Below are 18,604 nucleotides of genomic sequence, written 5' to 3'. Positions count from 1 at the left end.
CTCAATTTTAGAGTGAATTTAAACTTTTATTTTTAAATACCAATTTAAAAGCAGTAAAACTTGATCAAATAAGTGCAGATGTAGAGACCAGGTGTTTTTTTCCTACTAAAGTGCTATTAATTGATCATCTGAATTATTTATCATAACACTACTTCTGTGTGATGTTTAGGGTCATTTAGTAATTCTAAGTCTAGGCGTCAGAGCTCCAGTCAGGCATGGAGAAAGTCTTGGACTGTCTTTTCTCTTCTCCTATAGCATACTCCAGGTGGATACATATATGTCTGTCGCTTTCCTCTGAGGGATACATGCACACCTCCCCGGAGACCAGCGTGTCCTGCTTCACCTCCGCCGGGGAGTCGAGGTACAGCACCGCCTGCTTCCAGTGGGTCTCGGGTTTGAACGGCGACGTGGAGAGCACGAGCGTCTGCGGTTTGTCCGAACACGGGAAGCTGACCGTGAAGTACACGCAGAAGCCATTGACTGCCGCCGAGCCGAACGAGCCGCAGCTGAACCGGCCCTTCACCGAGCGGAGTTCCTCCGCCGTCACAGAATATAGGTCCAGCTCCGCGAAGCGCGCCGGGTGGGAAAGCACGTCCTCCACGGTCACGGTGTTCACCGTGATGTCAGAGTTCATAATGCACTTCCGGGCAAAGTCGGACATACACGACATATCGACGCCGTACTGCTCTTTGACGGTGTACCAGAAGTGTAGGCGGTCTTCGACCACCGGGTCACAGATGGGCGCGATGTAGAGTTCGGCTCTGCTCGGCAGGATGATGCCGCCGGGCCGAAGCCACCTATCCCGGGCACAGAGCACCGAGTTGAGCATGGACTCGTGAAGCAGAGCGTAACCCATCCACTCACTCACAATCACGTCCACCTTCTCGGGGAGCTCCACGCTTTCCACGGTCCCCCGAATGACCTCAATTCGATCGTCCATGTTGTTTTGTCGGACTATTTTCTCAGCCTGCTCGGATATAGAGCAGGCCTCCACGGCGTAGACTTTCCTGGCTCCCGCCTGGGCACAGAAGATGCTTAACACGCCCGTTCCTGCGCCGACATCCAGCACCACTTTACCCCGAATGCACTCGGTGTTCAAAAGAATCGCCGTCCGATAAGTGTTGGTCCGGACGTGGTCCGCTATCATTTCTTCGTGAATGGTGACATCCGCGTAGCTGTCAAAATAAAGTCTATCCTGGCGGGTTTTATCCAGTTTTCTCTTTTTTCCTGCGTAAGACATCTTTTTCCTCTCCTGCAGCGTGCTACGAGCTGGCGGTGTTTTTGTTTGCTACTTCCGCGTTGGTGAATCTGGGATTTGTAGTGCAGAGGAGAGACTTTGAAGTTAATATTCACGACAAGCTACTACAATACCCACAAACCAACGGGACAATTCTGACATTTGAGAATTTGAGTTTACACATTTTTCTTTCAAAATGTTTGTGGAATGTTGGGATTGACTAAAAAATAGGGATAATAATGGAAAAGGGGGACTTAAAGAAAAAAAAAATCGTAATTTCTCTAAAACTATTTCCAGGTGTCAAAGCCACTCACATTGACAGCACAAACACTAAATTATTTGACAAATATTTGTTTCTTCAGTGTATTGCATACAATTGGGTCACTTTTTTTTAAAATATTCATTTTTATCCTGTTATTTGTATTACTTTAAATTTCCAAGTGGTTAAGTGGGGAATATCACCATCATTTCTTTAAACAGAGTTTAGGAAAGTGTTGTGTTAGGTAATATTACATTGTTTTTTTTTTAATAGATTTATTCTTTTAAACTGAGACATGTTTTTAAATATTTTCTTCCAATTTATTGTTTTTAAATGTTGCTTGAGCCATCTGTTTATAGCACTCTTATTTGTGTGTGTGTGAGTGTGTGTGTGTGGGGGGTATTTAGAGACCAAGTCAGGAAAAATAAAATCACATTGTCTGACTTTAAAAGACTTAATTTGTAACTTGTGGTAAAAAACAAGGCTTTGGTCAGCTACAAACAAGCAAGATTTCTGGTTCTCACAGACCTGTAACCTTTTCTGTAAGAGGATCATCTGTCCTGTAATAATATAATAATGGCACCTGTTTGAACTTCTTATTTATATAAAAGACACCTGTCCACAACCTCAAACAGTCACACTCTAAACTCCACTGTTGCCAAGACCAAAGAGCTGTCTAAGGACACCAGGAACCAAATTGTTGACCTGCACCAGGCTGGGAAGACTGAATCTGCTATGGGTAAGCAGCTTGGTGTCAAGAAATCAACTGCAGGAGCAATTATTTGTAAATGGAAGACTTACAAGACTACTGATAATCTCCCTCCCTCCAAGATTTCACCTTATGGGGTCAAAATGATCACAGGAACGGTGTCCCAGAACCACACTGGGGGACCTGGTGAATGACCTGCAGTGAGCTGGGACCAAAATAACAAGGACTACCATCAGTAACACACTATGCCACCAGTGACTCAAATCCTGCAGTGCCAGTCATGTCCCCCTGCTAAGACAGGACATATACAGGCCCGTCTAAAGTTTGCTAGAGAGCATTTGGATGATCCAAAAGAGGATTGGGAGAATATTCTATGGTCAGACGAAAGAAAAATAGAACCTTCTGGTAAGAACTCTACTCATCGTGTTTGGAGGAGAAAGAATGCAGAGTTGCATCCAAAGAACACCATACCTACTGTAAAGCACGGAGGTGGAAACATAACCATTTGGGGCTGTTTTTCAGCAAAGGGACTAAGACAACTGATCCGTGTAAAGGAAAGAATAAATGGAGCCATGTATCGTCAGATTTGGAGTGAAAACCACCTTACATCATTGAAGGTGAAATGCAGCTGGGTCTTTAAGCAAGACAACGATCCCAAACACTCTGCCCGAGTAACGAAGGAGTGGCTTCGTAAGAAGCATTTCAAGATCCTGGAGTGGCCTAGCCAGTCTCCAGATCTCAACGCCATAGAAAATCTTTCCAAAGTCCCTCCAAGGAAGGAGTTGAAAGTCTGTGTTACCCAGCGACAACCAAAACATCACTGCTCTAGAGGAGATCTGCATGGAGGAATGGGCCAAAATACTAGCAACAGTTTGTGAAGACTTACAGAAAACGTTTGATTGCTGTAATTGCCAGCAAAGGGTATATAACAAAGTATTTATTTAAACTTTTGTTATTGACCAAATACATCTTTTCCATCATAATTAACAAATAAATACTTATATAAATAAATAAATGAAATAAAGTGTTAAAAAAGTCTTGGTACCATATTTTCCTCACTATAGGGCGCATCGTCAATGAATTGTCTATTTTTGAACTTTTCTCATTTTCATAAGGCACATTAATCGAGACAGAAGAGTTACAGATAAGTCCACCAATCGGTCTGACTCTATTAACTGTGTTCACAGTAACTCTAGAACTTGTTTGTACACGGTAAACATTTCTACTTCACTATTCAAGCGTTAACATGTAAAACCGACTAACCACACAAAAACAAACGTTACTGTGACTACACTAACTCCTAACCTTGTTAGTAACTCTTACAGAAAACACAATTCAACACTGTTACACATTAGCTGCGTTAGCGTTTTCATAAAACCGGTAACTCCCAACATTGTTTTCAACATAAGAATAAAACAGACTGCTTGGCTTTCATGTCTAAACGATGTTTTTCTTCACGAAGCTTTTACTTTGAGAATGTGGAAACCTTAACTGCCTGTTATAATGTCCAACCTGATAAATGATCATTTGTGCCAATGAAAAAACTTTATGGTATGCAGACTTGAACTAGAAAGACTCTGGACTTGACTTTAATTTGCAAACTGGGACCTGTGTGCATCTAACCAAACAAACATGACTAAAACCTGAAATGTCTTTTCTGAGTATCTTTTACTAGACCCGCAATACATTTTCTTTAACATCACCTTCTCTCCATATTCACATCTAATGCTCAATACCACTTTCATGCAGGTTATGACTGCCTCTCATTAGCCCACTGTAACCTTGTTTTCTTCTGCTTCTGGTTTCTCTCAATAAGGGTTTTGTTGTTTCTTGAAGCAAATCTAATTTCCTTTGGATGATTTGTTCAGTCACAATCAGTCTGCTGCCAATTTATTTTTTATTCTTTTTCTGTGACTGCACCGGCAAGCAGGTCCCACCGTCTCAGGCTGAAGGACTTCTTGGTAGAGAACTCAAAGGTTGCAGAAAAGAAATCCGGCTGTTACATAATACCAAAAAGTCATTATCAGATCCTTCCTTTCTACATTTTCTTGGAATTGTGTATGCCCTTATTTTGCTGATAAAAAAGGGAAACATCATCTGGAGGATTTCAGTCTTCATTTAAAATAAAAGAAAGAAGCACTGAGCACTTAAAGCACAATTTACAGCTCCTATTTTGCAACTGCACAACACAACACGGTCATTATCATTTCCGAGCCTTCCTCGGCGACACATCAGGCAGAGCACAGCTGTTTGTTTCTCGACTCAGCCCCTGTGGGACGCTCTGCACTCTGTTTCAGAGATCTCTGACAAATGAGAGGGAACTGTATCCCATTTCATGAAGATGAGAAGTGAGCGGAGGAAGCAGTTGTGTCGAAAGAAGAAGTGAGATGCCGACTGGTTTGTTTTCTGTTTTCAAGACAGCGCAATTCCACACTGAAATGGAAGAGCAGCATTATTGACAGAAAAGGAAAATGTGTAAACATGTAGGTCAATGTTTGTGTTTCTGTCAGGAACCAGTGTCTTTGCTTCATTTCTTATTGATTTAGTTGACCGTATTTTACGCACTATAAGGCGCACTTAAAAATCGTAATGTTTTTTAAAAAACGACAGTGCGTTGGTTGGAAGTTAGCGTAGTCAGTAACATTTGTTTTAGCGTTTTTTTTTTCTTTTTTCTTCATGTTCTGCAATTGCAAACAGGGTTGGGAGTAAGCTAATGTGGTAAACGCGGCTAATGGTTTGCGTATTTAGACTGTTTTTTTAGGTGTTGCTAATAAGATTGAGAGTTAGCGTAGACACGTAACATTTGTTTTACCAGTATCAGTCTGTGTTTTTATGTGTTGCAAACGATGCTAATGCAGCTAACGCGTGGCTGTATTGGATTTTTTATTTTATTTTTTTTACATGTTACTAACAAGGTTGGGAGTTTATGCATCCACAGTAACATTTGTTTAAGAGGTCTTAGTGTACCTTTTTTGGAGTGACATGTATTGGAAATACGCAAACGCAGCTAATGTGTTGGGTGTCGGACTATGTTTCTTTTCACATGTTTCAAAGTTGTGAGTTAGCATAGCCACAGTAACGTTTGTTTTAGCAGTATCGGTCTGTTTTTTTGAACATATGTTACGGTAACACGGCTAACGTATAAATTGTCACAAATAAGTCCTAGAATTACTGTGATTGCAGTTATTACTGACTGATGTACTTACCCCTATCTCTTGTTTCATTTAATGTGCCTTATAGCTCGCCTAATATGACATAAGTTCAAAAATAGACCATTTATTGACGGTGCGCCCTGTAATCTGGTGCAGAAAATACATAATTATATGTGTTAAAAGTAATTGACTTTTTTGGCTTTGATTTCCCTTCAATTAGCTCCAACCCCCCCCCCCCCCCCCCCCCCCCCCCCCCCTAAATTTCATGTCAGATCCTCCGGTTTTATTACCCTTTAAACTCACCTCACTCCAGTTTTCCCCCTGGGGTGCATTCATTTGAATTCCAAGACATTTTTTAGTTTCTTTCAAATGATTTGAGGACCCCCTTGAAAACGAGATGACACATCTCAAGGGGCTTATCCTCTAAACAAATAAATTGAAATTTCAGTTTTCTACTCTTCTGCATTTTGGTCCTACAAACCCCTTTCCTGACAGAAAGATCTGGTTACCATACAGCCCCCATTATGCAATCTGCTGATCATTTTGCAGCACACAACCCATTGTCCACACATGCTATGAGGAGATTTTTTCTTTATGCTTCTTCTGAGGTGCATGCAGCTTCTCAGTATCATACAGGCATCAAGAGGGCCCTGCTGTACGCTGTGGTGTGCTGGTGCGGGACAAGCAAGAGAAACCTTAACCCTTGTGCCGTCCAAGGGGACTTTAACATTGGGAGTGGGGTCATCTGGACCCCACAAGACAGTGCGCTGAACCTTTTTTCTTCAATGATTTTTGATGGTCACTGGTGTCCATGGATTACATGAAATCTTTCCACCTTTATCCACCCTTGTCATGGTAGGGATAACACGTCAATGTAAAGGCCTGTTCACACCGGGACGAATTTCGCTCGCGATATTCGCCGACGTTTAACGCCTCGTGACTAAACAAAGGGCACCAATGTGAGTGTGCACACCGACGCGAAAAAACGCCACGCGTCAAAGCGTCACTTTTTATAAAATGCCTCGGGTTCGTTTTTTGGGTTTGACGCGCGGCGTCAAAATCTATTCGACCAATAAGAATGGCGCTTTTGCACACGTGTCTGGAGCTTCTGAAGTTACAGTTACGCCCCCAAGTTAGTAAAACACAACTTGGGGGCGCTCAAACACAAAACTGCCTTTCTGAGCACACATACCAGCGAAGAAGATAGATGCCAAGTAGCATCTACACTGCCGCGAAGAAATAATGACGGACATTCTAAAATATCCCCGAACCAAGCACCAGTTGGAGCAACTGGTGCTTGAAATATTCATGTTTTCTTTGTATGATTCTGACAAGCGCCTAAATACTTGCTCTCTTGTTCTGAGTGAAAAGCGACTTTAAGAAGCGTAAAGTTGCGCAGCGCCACCTTGTGTACAGGAGTATTTCTGTTTACATTAAGCGCCATCTAATGTCAGGGAATGAAATTGCATGTTCGCTGGGCTCATCGTCAGCGAAAATCGCCTGGGTGTGAACACAAAAAACGTGGTTAAAAACGCTAGTGAATAACGCCTGGCGAATATTCGTCCCGGTGTGTCCGGGCCTTAAGGGTGGGGTCATAGGATAGCACAAGGGTTAAAGAAGATCATCAGGAGGGCGAGCTCTGTAGTGGGACTGAAGCTGGTCTCAGTGGAAGAGGTGGCCGAACAATGGACATTGTCCAGATTTTGGGCAATCATCTATCTATCTATCTATCTATCTATCTATCTATCTATCTATCTATCTATCTATCTATCTATCTATCTATCTATCTATCTATCTATCTATCTATCTATCTATCTATCTATCTATCTATCTATCTATCTATCTATCTATCTATCTATCTATCTATCTATCTATAATGGTGGGTTATTTATAGGCGGATCTGTACAATCATTTCATCGCTGCTCCAATCACTGACCTGCTGAGGACTAAGATGAGGCACAAAAGGCAAAATTCTTTCTTGTTGCTGGCAAATGTTTTGACTTAAAGTTACTTTTGTTCAACCAGCAAAGTCTTTTTTTGATTGGAAATGGCTCAGGTGTCAGGTAATAAGAATATAAGACGAGAAAAACAAGAGGCTACTCTGTGAAAGTAATTTGGAGCTTTTATTCACATTTGAAAATGTGAGAAATTTGCCAGGAGCTTGACTGGATGTCTGATCATCACATTCAGATTCAAAGCATTGCTCGTTCATCTGCCTCGTGGAAGAAAAATAATAGTTTTGCAAAAACTCCTGTTTTCTGACTGCACTGAAGTTTTGTGTTAAACCCAGACAATTTTTTTTAAATCTCCAGCTTTTCCCTTTTTTTGTTGGATTTGATTTATTTATTTGTTTTTTGACAGTCAAAAAACTCAACGTCTGAATATGCAGTTCGATCTGTACTCGGGCCAAAAGTTTAGAGTTTGTCTTTCATAATTGACTGGTAAAAATCCAAGTTGGAAAAAGGACTAAGGAGAAACATACAATGGAGGAAATTAGTGTTAATGCAGACGGAGGGATTGCGGATTTCATGCACTTGGCAGGAAGGTTTGCAGGTGCTGTATTCGGTAGGCAGAACAGACAGACAAGCAGCTGTTGGTTGTGCTCTGTTAGACACAAGCTTGAGGCAGTCGCAGTGCCAACCCCAGACACAGCCAGCACACCCCCCCCCCCCCCCCCCCACCCGCCCCTTAGTAGATGTCTGCCAGGACTTCCCTTTATCCATCAGCTGAGTGTGTGTCTGGTCCTGGTTAGGCCTGAGTGATGCAGGTTTAGGCCATCCAGTGAACACAGCGAGGTCATATTAACAAAAAAAATATAAAAAAATCCCAAAATAGCAGCTCGGCTCACTATAATCTCCAAAGATGGATTTGTGGGAAACAAGTTGTGCTTCAGTATGCTTGGTTTTGCAGGACTAACATGACTGAACTGCAGCCAGGAAATCATTTTTTCTTTTCATTTTTTTTTTTTTTTACTGAAGGCGTTCTGAGGAACTTGCTTTGTGAAAAGTGACATCCACCATAACAAAGGATTTGGATCAGGGGTGTCTAAACCATTGACTGTATAAAAGAAGTGGACTGAGTTACTCCTGCCCCTCGCTTTCCAAACAGAAAGTACCCACTGGTTCCAAGCAGCCAAAATCCCATAGATTTCTAAACAGCCATTGTTAAGTCATTCTATTTGTCAGAATAACTATTCTTTTTATAATAACATATTTTTTACATGTTCTTGATAATCCAAATTTTTTTCGTGATATTTTTTTTTTAAGTCATTTACATTATAAACTGGCCAATTAGATGCCATAATAAGTGTTTAGTTTTGCGTTAAATGTTTGAAACTTTTGATAGAGTTTGTGTTGACTGCTTTCAAGTGGTAGGGACGTGGACTTCCAACAAGCTCACCCCTAATTGGTGAGAGTTGTTTCCATACACTGAAAAAAAAGACCTGTTGGATTGACATAAAAAAATCATGGACATCGGTTGCGCGCAAAAAGATCATGTTGAACCAATATAATTATTGCACATAATAAAATCATGTTCTACCGTAATGAATGCTTCTTTGTTTCTGCACCTAATAATTTTACAGAAACAAACAAGATTTTATTATGTCATTTACCATAATTTTTTCAAAAATTTAAAAGACAATAAAAATTTAGCAAAACTATTATTTTGAAATTACCTACATAGTTCATTTTAATTTATAAATTATTTTAATAAAATTTAAATTGAAAAATAAAATTGCAATTGCAGATTATTATTTAAAGCAAATACTTTCTTGTGCATTATTACAGTCCAATGAACATATGACACTGAACACAAATTTCAGATATAACTTTTTTATTATCTAAACTTGAAAAATATGTTTACAGTGTAGCAAAAAGTACAAATCAATATAAATTGGGCTTGCTATTTTTATTAAACAGAAGATAACAGAGCCAAAGCAGACAGCTGGAATCCCTTCTTAGGAAAAACTTTTTAAAGGTCATTTTTATTAAAAGAGTCGGCTCTTTAAGCCTGAAACCTTAGACACAACTTTGCCCTACAACTCTATTACAGTTTTTCTTTGAATTACCTCAAAGGTGTTTCTGAGATGAGGATGGTAATCAGATTTGTGCTGTAAATAAGGTCAAAAAAGCCTTGGCAACTGCCACTCTTGACACTTGGTGGGTCGACCACCACAGCCTGGGAGATGTGGACCATGAGAATGTCCTCTTCCTCGCCACTTTCCATTAGGAGGGAAATTCCCACCGTGGTGTCCTCGATTGCCTCCTGGAGTGCTGCATGGTCTTCATTCTAAAGAAAACAGAAAATATTTGTGTGCACAGTTTACATTTGAAGTTTAGTTAAAACGTCTAGATTACACAACTCACCTGTACTTTGAATAAACCTCTGAACTTGCTTATATTGGCGAGAAGGTCAGCAGTCTGAAATACAAAGAGACAACAAATTTTAAATTCACATGAAAACTTCAGAAAAATACAATTCTTACCCTTGGCTCATCAATAAATGTTATAGTTACTGGGTTAACAAAATCATTATATCCTTAGTGTCATGTTAACAGAGGTAGTGGGATAACTGATCAATCATCAATTTCATTATTTATTATGTATGTATCTTTCTGCATAAAAGTTGTGTGTAAAGAGTAGGGCTGGCAATCTTGATTACCTCAGGATTCGATGACAATCCAGGAGACAATAATTCCAATAATATATGGTAAATGCATGGTGACCCACCTGACTCAGTGAAGACTGGAGCATGGACCCCAGCATGATCAGGGAGGAGCAGTTGGAAGTGTTGTGTGAGGAGCACTGTAAATTAATCAGGAAATAAATATAGAGAGTGACACTTCCACAGCTTTGTTGTGTAATTTTACTAACTAAACATGCATTGGTTTGAAATCAATAGCTGCAAAAATATTCTGAAGAAATTAGACCAGAAAGAACATTTGACACCCCCCTCCCACCACAGGATTCAAACCACGCTTAATGAGAACCCGCGAATTTTGAGATGGAAACTGCAAAACTAAACTAGCAGATCGGGAGTAGCTAATCCCCCCACCCATAAAGGATTCCCATATGTGACGGTGTGGCACCGTCAGATGCCGAGGGGGGGCCACACCGGGTTTTATTGTTTGTATTTTGTATGCTATGATTACCACCTGTGGTGCCGCCTGGCTGGGATTGAGAGCAACGCCCCGTGGGCGTGGCATCCCACTTAAAGGTGAGCACTGCAGGTGGTGAAGGAGAGGAGTGACAGTGTGTGCTGTATGCTGCGTGGCCCTGCGTCATCAGTGTCATCAGTGTCGGCAATAAAGAACAGATCCTCCTCACCTTGGCTCCTCTGCATCCTTTCTCGGCGGGACCCCGTCACACCATATTAATTTATCAAATAGGGGGAATCTGTGAAGTAGTATTACAGACATTATTATAACCAAGGCTGTAAACTTTTTACTACACATTATACACTTGTTCCAAAAGGACATAAATATTTTCACTCCATTTTAAACTCTCAAAGCTAAAATCTCCATAGAAAAATATGTTCAGCATCATAGAATGAAAACAAAGCTCTGATTGAAACCAAAGATCTATGTAAACTGGACAAACCGAACGCATTCTGTGCACGAGACGCGCACGGAGAATGATTGACAGCTGACTGAGACAGAAGTGCGGTGCTGTTTGCTGGTCAAATAATGCCGTCCTTAAGCTAGCTCATGGTGGAACGGTATGGAAAAACGAAATAATGATAGTAATGATAGCTTCTCACATTTTCCTTCAATTTCGGTCTCAACGCAGAATTTAGCAAAAAGAAATCCACTTAGTGACGATGAACCCCCATGGCAAAGGTTTTCGCCTGTGGGAAAAAAATAAACCGCCATGCCCGCGAGCGCCCACTGCCCCTTTGTCGAAAGCGAATTCCTACGGCATAACTACTCGCCACTCTTCCCCGCACATCGTTTGAAATCACCGTGTTTACCGCTGAATCTGTCTTCGACGTGAAAGAATTTACCGCGCTCACCTCCCCCTACCTGCCGTCAGAGGGCTGCGGCCGCCAGCGACAAAAGTGGCGCGCAGAGCCTTAACTTTGATAACTACGACAAAAGTGGGTTACAAAGCTCTTCCCCGTGAAAAAATAACAGTAATGATAAATGAACGCCGTTCATTTCCTTAAATCAATTTGTTAGATTAAATTAATTTACCTTTTTTAAGCTCCTCCGGCCAGCAGGTGCTTGCAGCTTCTCTAAAATGGCTGACTGCAATGTTTCTCCTCCTGGAATGCTTCTTCACCGATGGGGTTTACTTATCCAAAATTAAGGGGCAAAGGATCAAGCATAACTATTTCATGTTTTGTCAACATGATTTAAATATATAAAAGTAACACAGCAAGAAATTATGTGTGATTTTCAAGATTATATTATGTTTCGAAGGTAAACATAATTTGTTCATATTAAACAAACATGTTTAGTATTTGTAAATTGAACAACCCCACTTTTCCCGTTTTTTCAGTGTAGAAACATTGACTGCTTCTTAACAATTTCTTGTTCCAACCTGGCGGCGTCCGTATCGCGAAAAAATGGCAACTAAAGTGACTATTTTGTTGGAGCCGGAAGTAAGGCATTTTCCATAAGTGACGTCACACTTACTCGGTCCAGTTCTCATATACAGTCTAGCTTTTTTCTTTTATTCATCCTGGCTCCACCTGCTACTGATTGGACCTGGATCAGGTGTGCTCCACCAATGAAAAGCAGGAGAGTTGCCCTGGAGGTCTGGATTAAACACCCCTGATTCTGACAATTCCACAAACCTCACCATAACTGATGCACACCTCCACCATCACACGGTGGTGTCTTTCAGAGACCATCCAGATTTTGGGAGAGAGGGGAGGGTGACATGACTTGCCAGGGGTCCTGACCCCAACGCTATTTGACACCAGTGACGTCATCTTATTTACCACCCTGAACACATCCTGTCTCATCTGATCTTGGGGTCCTAGGTAGTACTTGGATGGGAGACCGCCTGGGAATACCAGGTGCTGTCAGTGGGGTGGCTGTGGTGAAGAGGTAGGCCAGTTGAAGATTACAGGTTAGGTTCCCGCCTTACCCACCTATGTGTTGAAGTGGTCAAGACACTGAGCCCCACATTGGTTCTGGTAGTTCCTGGTTGTGTTTGGCAGGGTGTGAATGTGTGTGGATGGGACTGTGACTGTACAGACTTTGGACATTCAAGGAACACAGTGAAGCTCTATACAGGTACAGGCCATTTACCATCTTGGGTGTGTTGCCTGTGTTCAAGCTGACTGACCTTCAGCAGCTGAACCTGGATGAGGAGGCGGTCCCATCCCTCCATGGATGGATCTATTATTCAATTGGCATTTTGTTTTGTTACTTCAATCTTTAATCATCTAATTTATCAAACAACCGTTGATAAGCTGAGAAGATTAGGCATATTTTTTAAACCAATAACTCCAATACTCAGCTGCTTGTGCCACAAAGTGCATGTTCCTCACAAATGTTTTATCATATCAACGTCATTCAAAAAGAAATAAACCAGCTTTCTAACATTTATTGCAAACTAACATTGTTGTAAAACAGAAATAAAATAAAAATATATCCATCCATCTTATCCCTCGGATCTGCAGCCGGGTCGCAGAGGCGGCAGTCTCATTCGAGATGTCCAAACTTCCTGCTGCAAAGAAACTTCCTCTGGTTCTGCCCGGCCACAGTCCTTCCAGCACATCCAAGGTCTTCCCAGGAACATTTTCTTAAGGAGATATCCAGGAAGCATCCGGAAGAGACCCCCAAGCCACCTCAGCTGGCTTCTCTCAACATAGCGGTTTTACTCTGTGCTCCTCTGGGCATTTAAAGAAATTAGAACATGTACGTTGGGATGAAGAGACGGGGGAGGAAGTGCTGTGTGAGCTTTCTGTCCTGGAAGCAAATCAGCAGCTGTTCTTTTTCTTGGCCAGGCTCTGTCAGCATGCAGTGCCTGATGGGAGCTGGCTGCGTCCTGTCAGCTTTTACAGACAAATACAAACAGACGTACCAACAGACAGTAACGCAGCAGAGTTTACAAAAGCGCTTGGAAAAAACGCAACCAGAAAACCCAAAACCTCTCTTTAACTTGAAACATTTGCATATTGAAACAGCTGGTTGGTGGTTAATACGTAATAAACCTAAAAAAGATCAAACTTTAATAGCCATGACTGCATTTTCACTCAGATACAAAACAAAAATGGCAAAAATACACAAGAAATGTATGAAAAAGGCATTCCATAGGAGTGAAAAAGTTATCTGCCTTATCCATCAACCACAGTGGGAGCATCGTCTACAAATCCAAAATACTAGAATTTTTCCCAGAAGTCTCTGCAGAATGTGTGTATCGACACTTACTCGATTGGCAAATCGAGCCTGTAGAGCGAAAATGTTTTCTCGATGGGCGTGCTGCAGGCAACAGAACGTTGTGCTAGTGTTCGCTACGACCTTATGGTTGGCTCGTAACCATAACAAGGAAGAAGGGAGACCAAACTGATTCTATCATGCACAAAAGAATAAAGAACAATCATCCACAAAATAACACGAAACATGAAGGTGTGGTGGTGCATGAGCGCCTGTGGAGGGACCCGGGGGAGAAAGCGTGAAGAGCACCTTTACCCCCCCCTCATCATCCCATGCACCTGTGACAGGAGGAGGAGGAGGAAAAGGGCTGGCGCCAGGAACACACCCACACGGCCAAGGGCTGTAACGGACACGCTAGGTGACATGCAGGCGTGTCATACAGATTATTCCTTTTTCTAACCTCCTCTGAAACTGCCTCACTAAGCAAGGAGCCCATTGGTGCTATTTCCCTTTATGGACGTTTATCTCTCTACATTTCAGATGGTTTTGCTGGTCCTCCTCCACGCTGTTCTCCACCTGGACCAATACTGTCATGGATTGGCCGCAACCGCCATCAGAGTCTAGACTCTAGGGTTTATCCATCTATGGTCCAAGCTTAGAATAAAGACATCATCTGCCCAGAGTCTAACTGCCAAAAGACTCATTTTGTATCACAAATTAATCTTAATTATCCTAAGATCTCTCCTTATTGAAGTGTGGTTTGCGTGGAAATCCTACGAGCATGGTCTCTAGCTGGCTGGCCATGGTCAGCTGGGGACGGAGGATGAAAATGTGGTAAGGCTATTACCCTGCGTGATTACAGTGTTTCTCTTTTTTAGAGCACTTCACACAACTTGTAACATTTGCATGCAGTCACTAGTTACTAAAGCAGTTCCTAATGACTACAGTGTGGCATAATGCTATGTTCACACCGGGCTCAGCAAAGCGCGTACTTCCAAAAAAGAAAGTCTACGTAAACACACGTTGTGTATTTTTTAATTCAAAACTCTCGTGTAGCTACACATGTTTTTTGGGACCGTTTAGGGGCTCTATGTACAAACATTTGGCCATCGAACACACGTTGAAAGTTTAAGCAGTTGAACTTTAACCTTTCAGGGACGTGGATTTGGTAGTGACATATGGATAGGGGCGTTTTTTCAATTAATGGAACTACCAACCGTTTAAAAACTTGATCATAAAAGGACAAATGTTTGTGGCTTGTGCCCGGGTGCAATTCCATGACCCCAAGTCGTTCGTATTTTGGAATAGACCTGTGAAAGGAAAAGATTTACACCGCTTTGACGTTTCGCATCAAGCCTCTTCCAATTGTACGTACATGGGCTAGTATTGGGTAGAAACAGTCCAGTGTGACACCGCGTTCAAGATCCCACATTCAGGGCATTTTTGAAGGCATAAGGTCATAGGACGTCCCTTATAAGTGCATGCAACTCATGCTATCCTATATAGTGGTAAGAAATCAGCACTTTTACAGTTCAGTCTGAAAACACCCCAAATAGGGTTCGACTTTACTTTTTGAATCTAACGGAGATTCTGCAGAAACACATTCACACAGCAGACCATCCGTTTTGATGTCATGATCAGCCATTCCAGAGGAAGGCAGGCTGAGCAACAAATACCAAGCTGCAATGGCCTCCTATTGATCCCTCGTCTCAGGGATCAATACCAGGATACTTTGATATCTCCCTCCTCAAGAAACAGCTCCTCATCTGTAAATGATGGTTTGTCATAAGACCCGTTCGATTTTTTTTTTTATACCCCCTCTTTTTTTTTAAGCAAGGACGACTCATCTCATCCAAAAAATTCGTTTTCACGCATGGATCCATTCGGATGCCTTTTCTGAGTGTGTGCTATCTGGTTTCATGCGCTGACATCTCCCTATATAGACACACTGTGCTTATCACTGGAAAAGTTCTAACGGGAAACCCACAACTGATTTCTCTTTCTTTCTTTTCTTTTCACACACCTTTTTTCTTTTCCAAAGCTTTTTACTTTGAGCCCGTTTCTGCACATGATCCCGGCCTGTCATCCTTGAGTGCTTGTAATCTACTTAATAATTACACCCCCTTTCCCTGTTTGCTCACTTCTCTCATGCATTGACAGTTTCAGTAATATTACACTGCAATTAGATTAAATTACTAAGTACACCCTGTATGCGACAGCAGGAGTGAGGGATGACTGACTCCATTAATAGTTTCCTCAACTAAACAAAAGGTTTTTACTTTTCTTTTTAATAAATATCCTCCCAAAACTTAAAAAGTGAAGAATTGAACAATCTGGAAATACTGTTTTAAGAAGAGTAAAGAGTAAAACAGCTGAAAAACATTCATTGATCAGCCAGCCTTCAGAGGGATACTTGACATTTACTGAAAAGCACACCTCTGCTTCATCTAACCGAGACTTAAATGAGAAAATTGCACTGACATTGCAGAAACGCCCCAGTGGATTCATCTGAACGGCTATTGGAGGTAACTGTATTGTGAATCTATAGATTGTTATGCAGGTTCTTCTGGTTGTTTGATTTTTTCGAAATGTTCGAAAAAAAAAACCCCAAAACAAAACAAGTCCCGAGTGAGAAATCCTGACATTAATCTCATCTGATAGACATTCTGCTAACAGCTGAAAATCAGACGGAGGACGAGCTCATTACAAGTTTTTTTTCATTATTTCGTTTTGGCCCAATGTTATTTAGATTTTTGCTGCAGTACGATTGATCGGCGGCCTCAAGATATCTATCTGTGTTTGTTTAAGGATTACTATAAAGCTAGTTTGTGGAGAGAATGCAGGGAAAGAAAGAGGAGAGAACATTTGTAAGCAAGATATTTGTTTTCTGGCATTTAGGAAAAAAAAAGGCAAAAGTAAAACTTTATTTAAATTATACCTCACATTTTTAGCAAAGAACTACGGCCACCATGAAAGAGAAATAATACATTTATGTACAATAGTACAATTATAAAGCGGTACAAAAAAGTCTAAAATCTACGGGAATAAACTCTAAAGAATTGTGAGGAAAAAATTCATAAAACTATGAGAAATGATCGTAATTTTACATTAATGACGTCATAAAATTATGTGAAAAAGTCAATATTTTATGAGAAAAGAAATCATAAAACTGTGAGAAATAATTGTAATTTTACAAGAGTTAAGTCGTAAAATTCTGAGAATAAAGTAAAAAATTATGAGAAATGATCATAATTTTATACGAATATAGTCAAAATTATGAGAAATAAGTTAAAAAATAATTGCTATTTTAGGAGAGTAAAATCGTAAAATTTAGAGAACAGGTCATCATTTTATAAGAATAAAGTTGTAAAAATTATGAGAAAAAAAGTCAACGTTTTACGAAATAGTCGTGATTTTTAAGAAAATAAAGTAGTAAAATTATAGGAAAAAAGTGAAACTATTACTAGAATAAAATTATTGCATTATGAGAAACAGTCAATTTTTACAAAAAATAGTAGTAAAATGTGAGAACAAAAGTCAGTATTTTACAAGAATAAACTTGTGGAATTATGAGTACCAGAGTTTATATTTTACAAGAAAAATGTTATATTTTTACACTAAAAAATGAGAATAATGAGATGAAATTCATGACGTCTTTTACCGCTTATTCATTTGTGTGTTCTCGACATCAGTGTACTTCATGAAAGTTTTTCAGCACTGAGGGGAAAGTCCGGCTCTGCTGGATCTTTGTTCCAGGATCCCTGAATGACTGGACTGGACAGTGGGAGCAGGTCTTCCACAGGACTGTTTACATTAATCATGTTCAGTTCTGTGTGAGTTACTGGGCTGTAAATCCACTCAGGCGTACTTTGGCAGTTTCGGGGGTTCTGCGTTTCATTAGGTTTGAATAGGCGTCAACATTCACCCGCCCACTTGACTTCTCAACCAATCATGATTTTGAATGGGACTACTCACAACACTGGACATAATTATCGTTAAGGGATTATTATATAGCCTATTTGTGGATAGATAAAGGGACGATTTAGGCAAAAAAATGACGGACAGAAAATGTTATATATTTTTTATTTTTTCAGGGTTTGGTTTCTGGCATCAGGAAAGAAAGTGTAACTCTTAATGTAAAAAATGGGCATACTTTCCCTTAATTTGCAAAAATAAAAGGTTTTTCAATTAACATACAGTACAACACTTTTCCTGGTTTCTTTTATAATGAAACATTTTTTAATGAGCAGGGAGTGTGCAGACTTTATATGATTTTATATTTAGATGGAAAATTGAATTTTGGGGGGAATTTCTAATAATTGAAACATAACTTGAATAGTTAAAAGCTCGACAGTGGGTCTGGATCATCCCTGATTTGATTTTAAACCATTCAAAATCCACTTGAAATGAAATTGTAGATGCAAATTCTTTTTCTTTTTCCTAAAGAGGCAAGAGAATCTGCAGTGAGATGGAGCCAACACGTTTTGTGGCAATAAAAACACTGGAAATTAGACAAATAAATTTCCATTACAAATTTACAAAACAAACAATTTACATTTCCAACTAATAACTTTGCACAAAAACAAAAAATAAGATTTTTTTGCTTAATCATTTTATACCTTAATATTTAAAAAAATATTTTCAAAAAGAAAAAGTGCTACATAAGATGTGCCTTAAAGGCGATGTTTGTGGCTGTGATCGTCGTTCAAGTGCGACGTAACTGGAAAATATTGCCACAGAAAAGGTTTGTGACGCATTTTGTCTGAAAAAGCCAAAGGCTTCAAGGAACCCATCTTGAGGTGACATCAAAGTAAGTTGCGTAACGTTCTTTAGCTGAAAGCGCAGTCGAGCTAAAACATTCTGTTATGCCCTGTAGAGGTCAAAGGTAACCAGACAGCAGTCTTCGCTACCTCATTTG

At 40.4% G+C, this 18,604-nt stretch overlaps 2 protein-coding genes across 2 annotated transcripts; both read right to left on the bottom strand.

The window, feature by feature from the left end:
* Positions 1–5: 5 nt before the first annotated feature.
* prmt6 (protein arginine methyltransferase 6) lies at positions 6–1,315 on the bottom strand. The gene has a single exon (XM_004080931.5). It carries the CDS (start codon positions 1,238–1,240, stop codon positions 191–193), a length of 1,050 nt encoding a protein of 349 aa, XP_004080979.1. The 5' UTR covers positions 1,241–1,315; the 3' UTR covers positions 6–190.
* Positions 1,316–9,247: 7,932 nt separating this feature from the next.
* LOC111946681 (uncharacterized) lies at positions 9,248–11,686 on the bottom strand. Its single transcript, XM_078938377.1, has 5 exons — positions 11,551–11,686; positions 10,685–10,753; positions 10,088–10,162; positions 9,725–9,778; positions 9,248–9,647 (listed from the first exon to the last, which is right to left on the bottom strand). Exons 3-5 carry the CDS (start codon positions 10,121–10,123, stop codon positions 9,423–9,425), a joined length of 315 nt encoding a protein of 104 aa, XP_078794503.1. The 5' UTR covers positions 10,124–10,162; positions 10,685–10,753; positions 11,551–11,686; the 3' UTR covers positions 9,248–9,422.
* Positions 11,687–18,604: the final 6,918 nt, after the last annotated feature.

Source organism: Oryzias latipes, chromosome 20, assembly GCF_053564925.1.
Source record: "Oryzias latipes strain Hd-rR chromosome 20, Olatipes_Hd-rR_3.1".
Lineage (NCBI taxonomy): Eukaryota > Metazoa > Chordata > Actinopteri > Beloniformes > Adrianichthyidae > Oryzias > Oryzias latipes.
The sequence above is the reverse complement of the archived record's forward strand: the minus strand, read 5'-3'. Positions and strand labels throughout refer to the sequence as shown.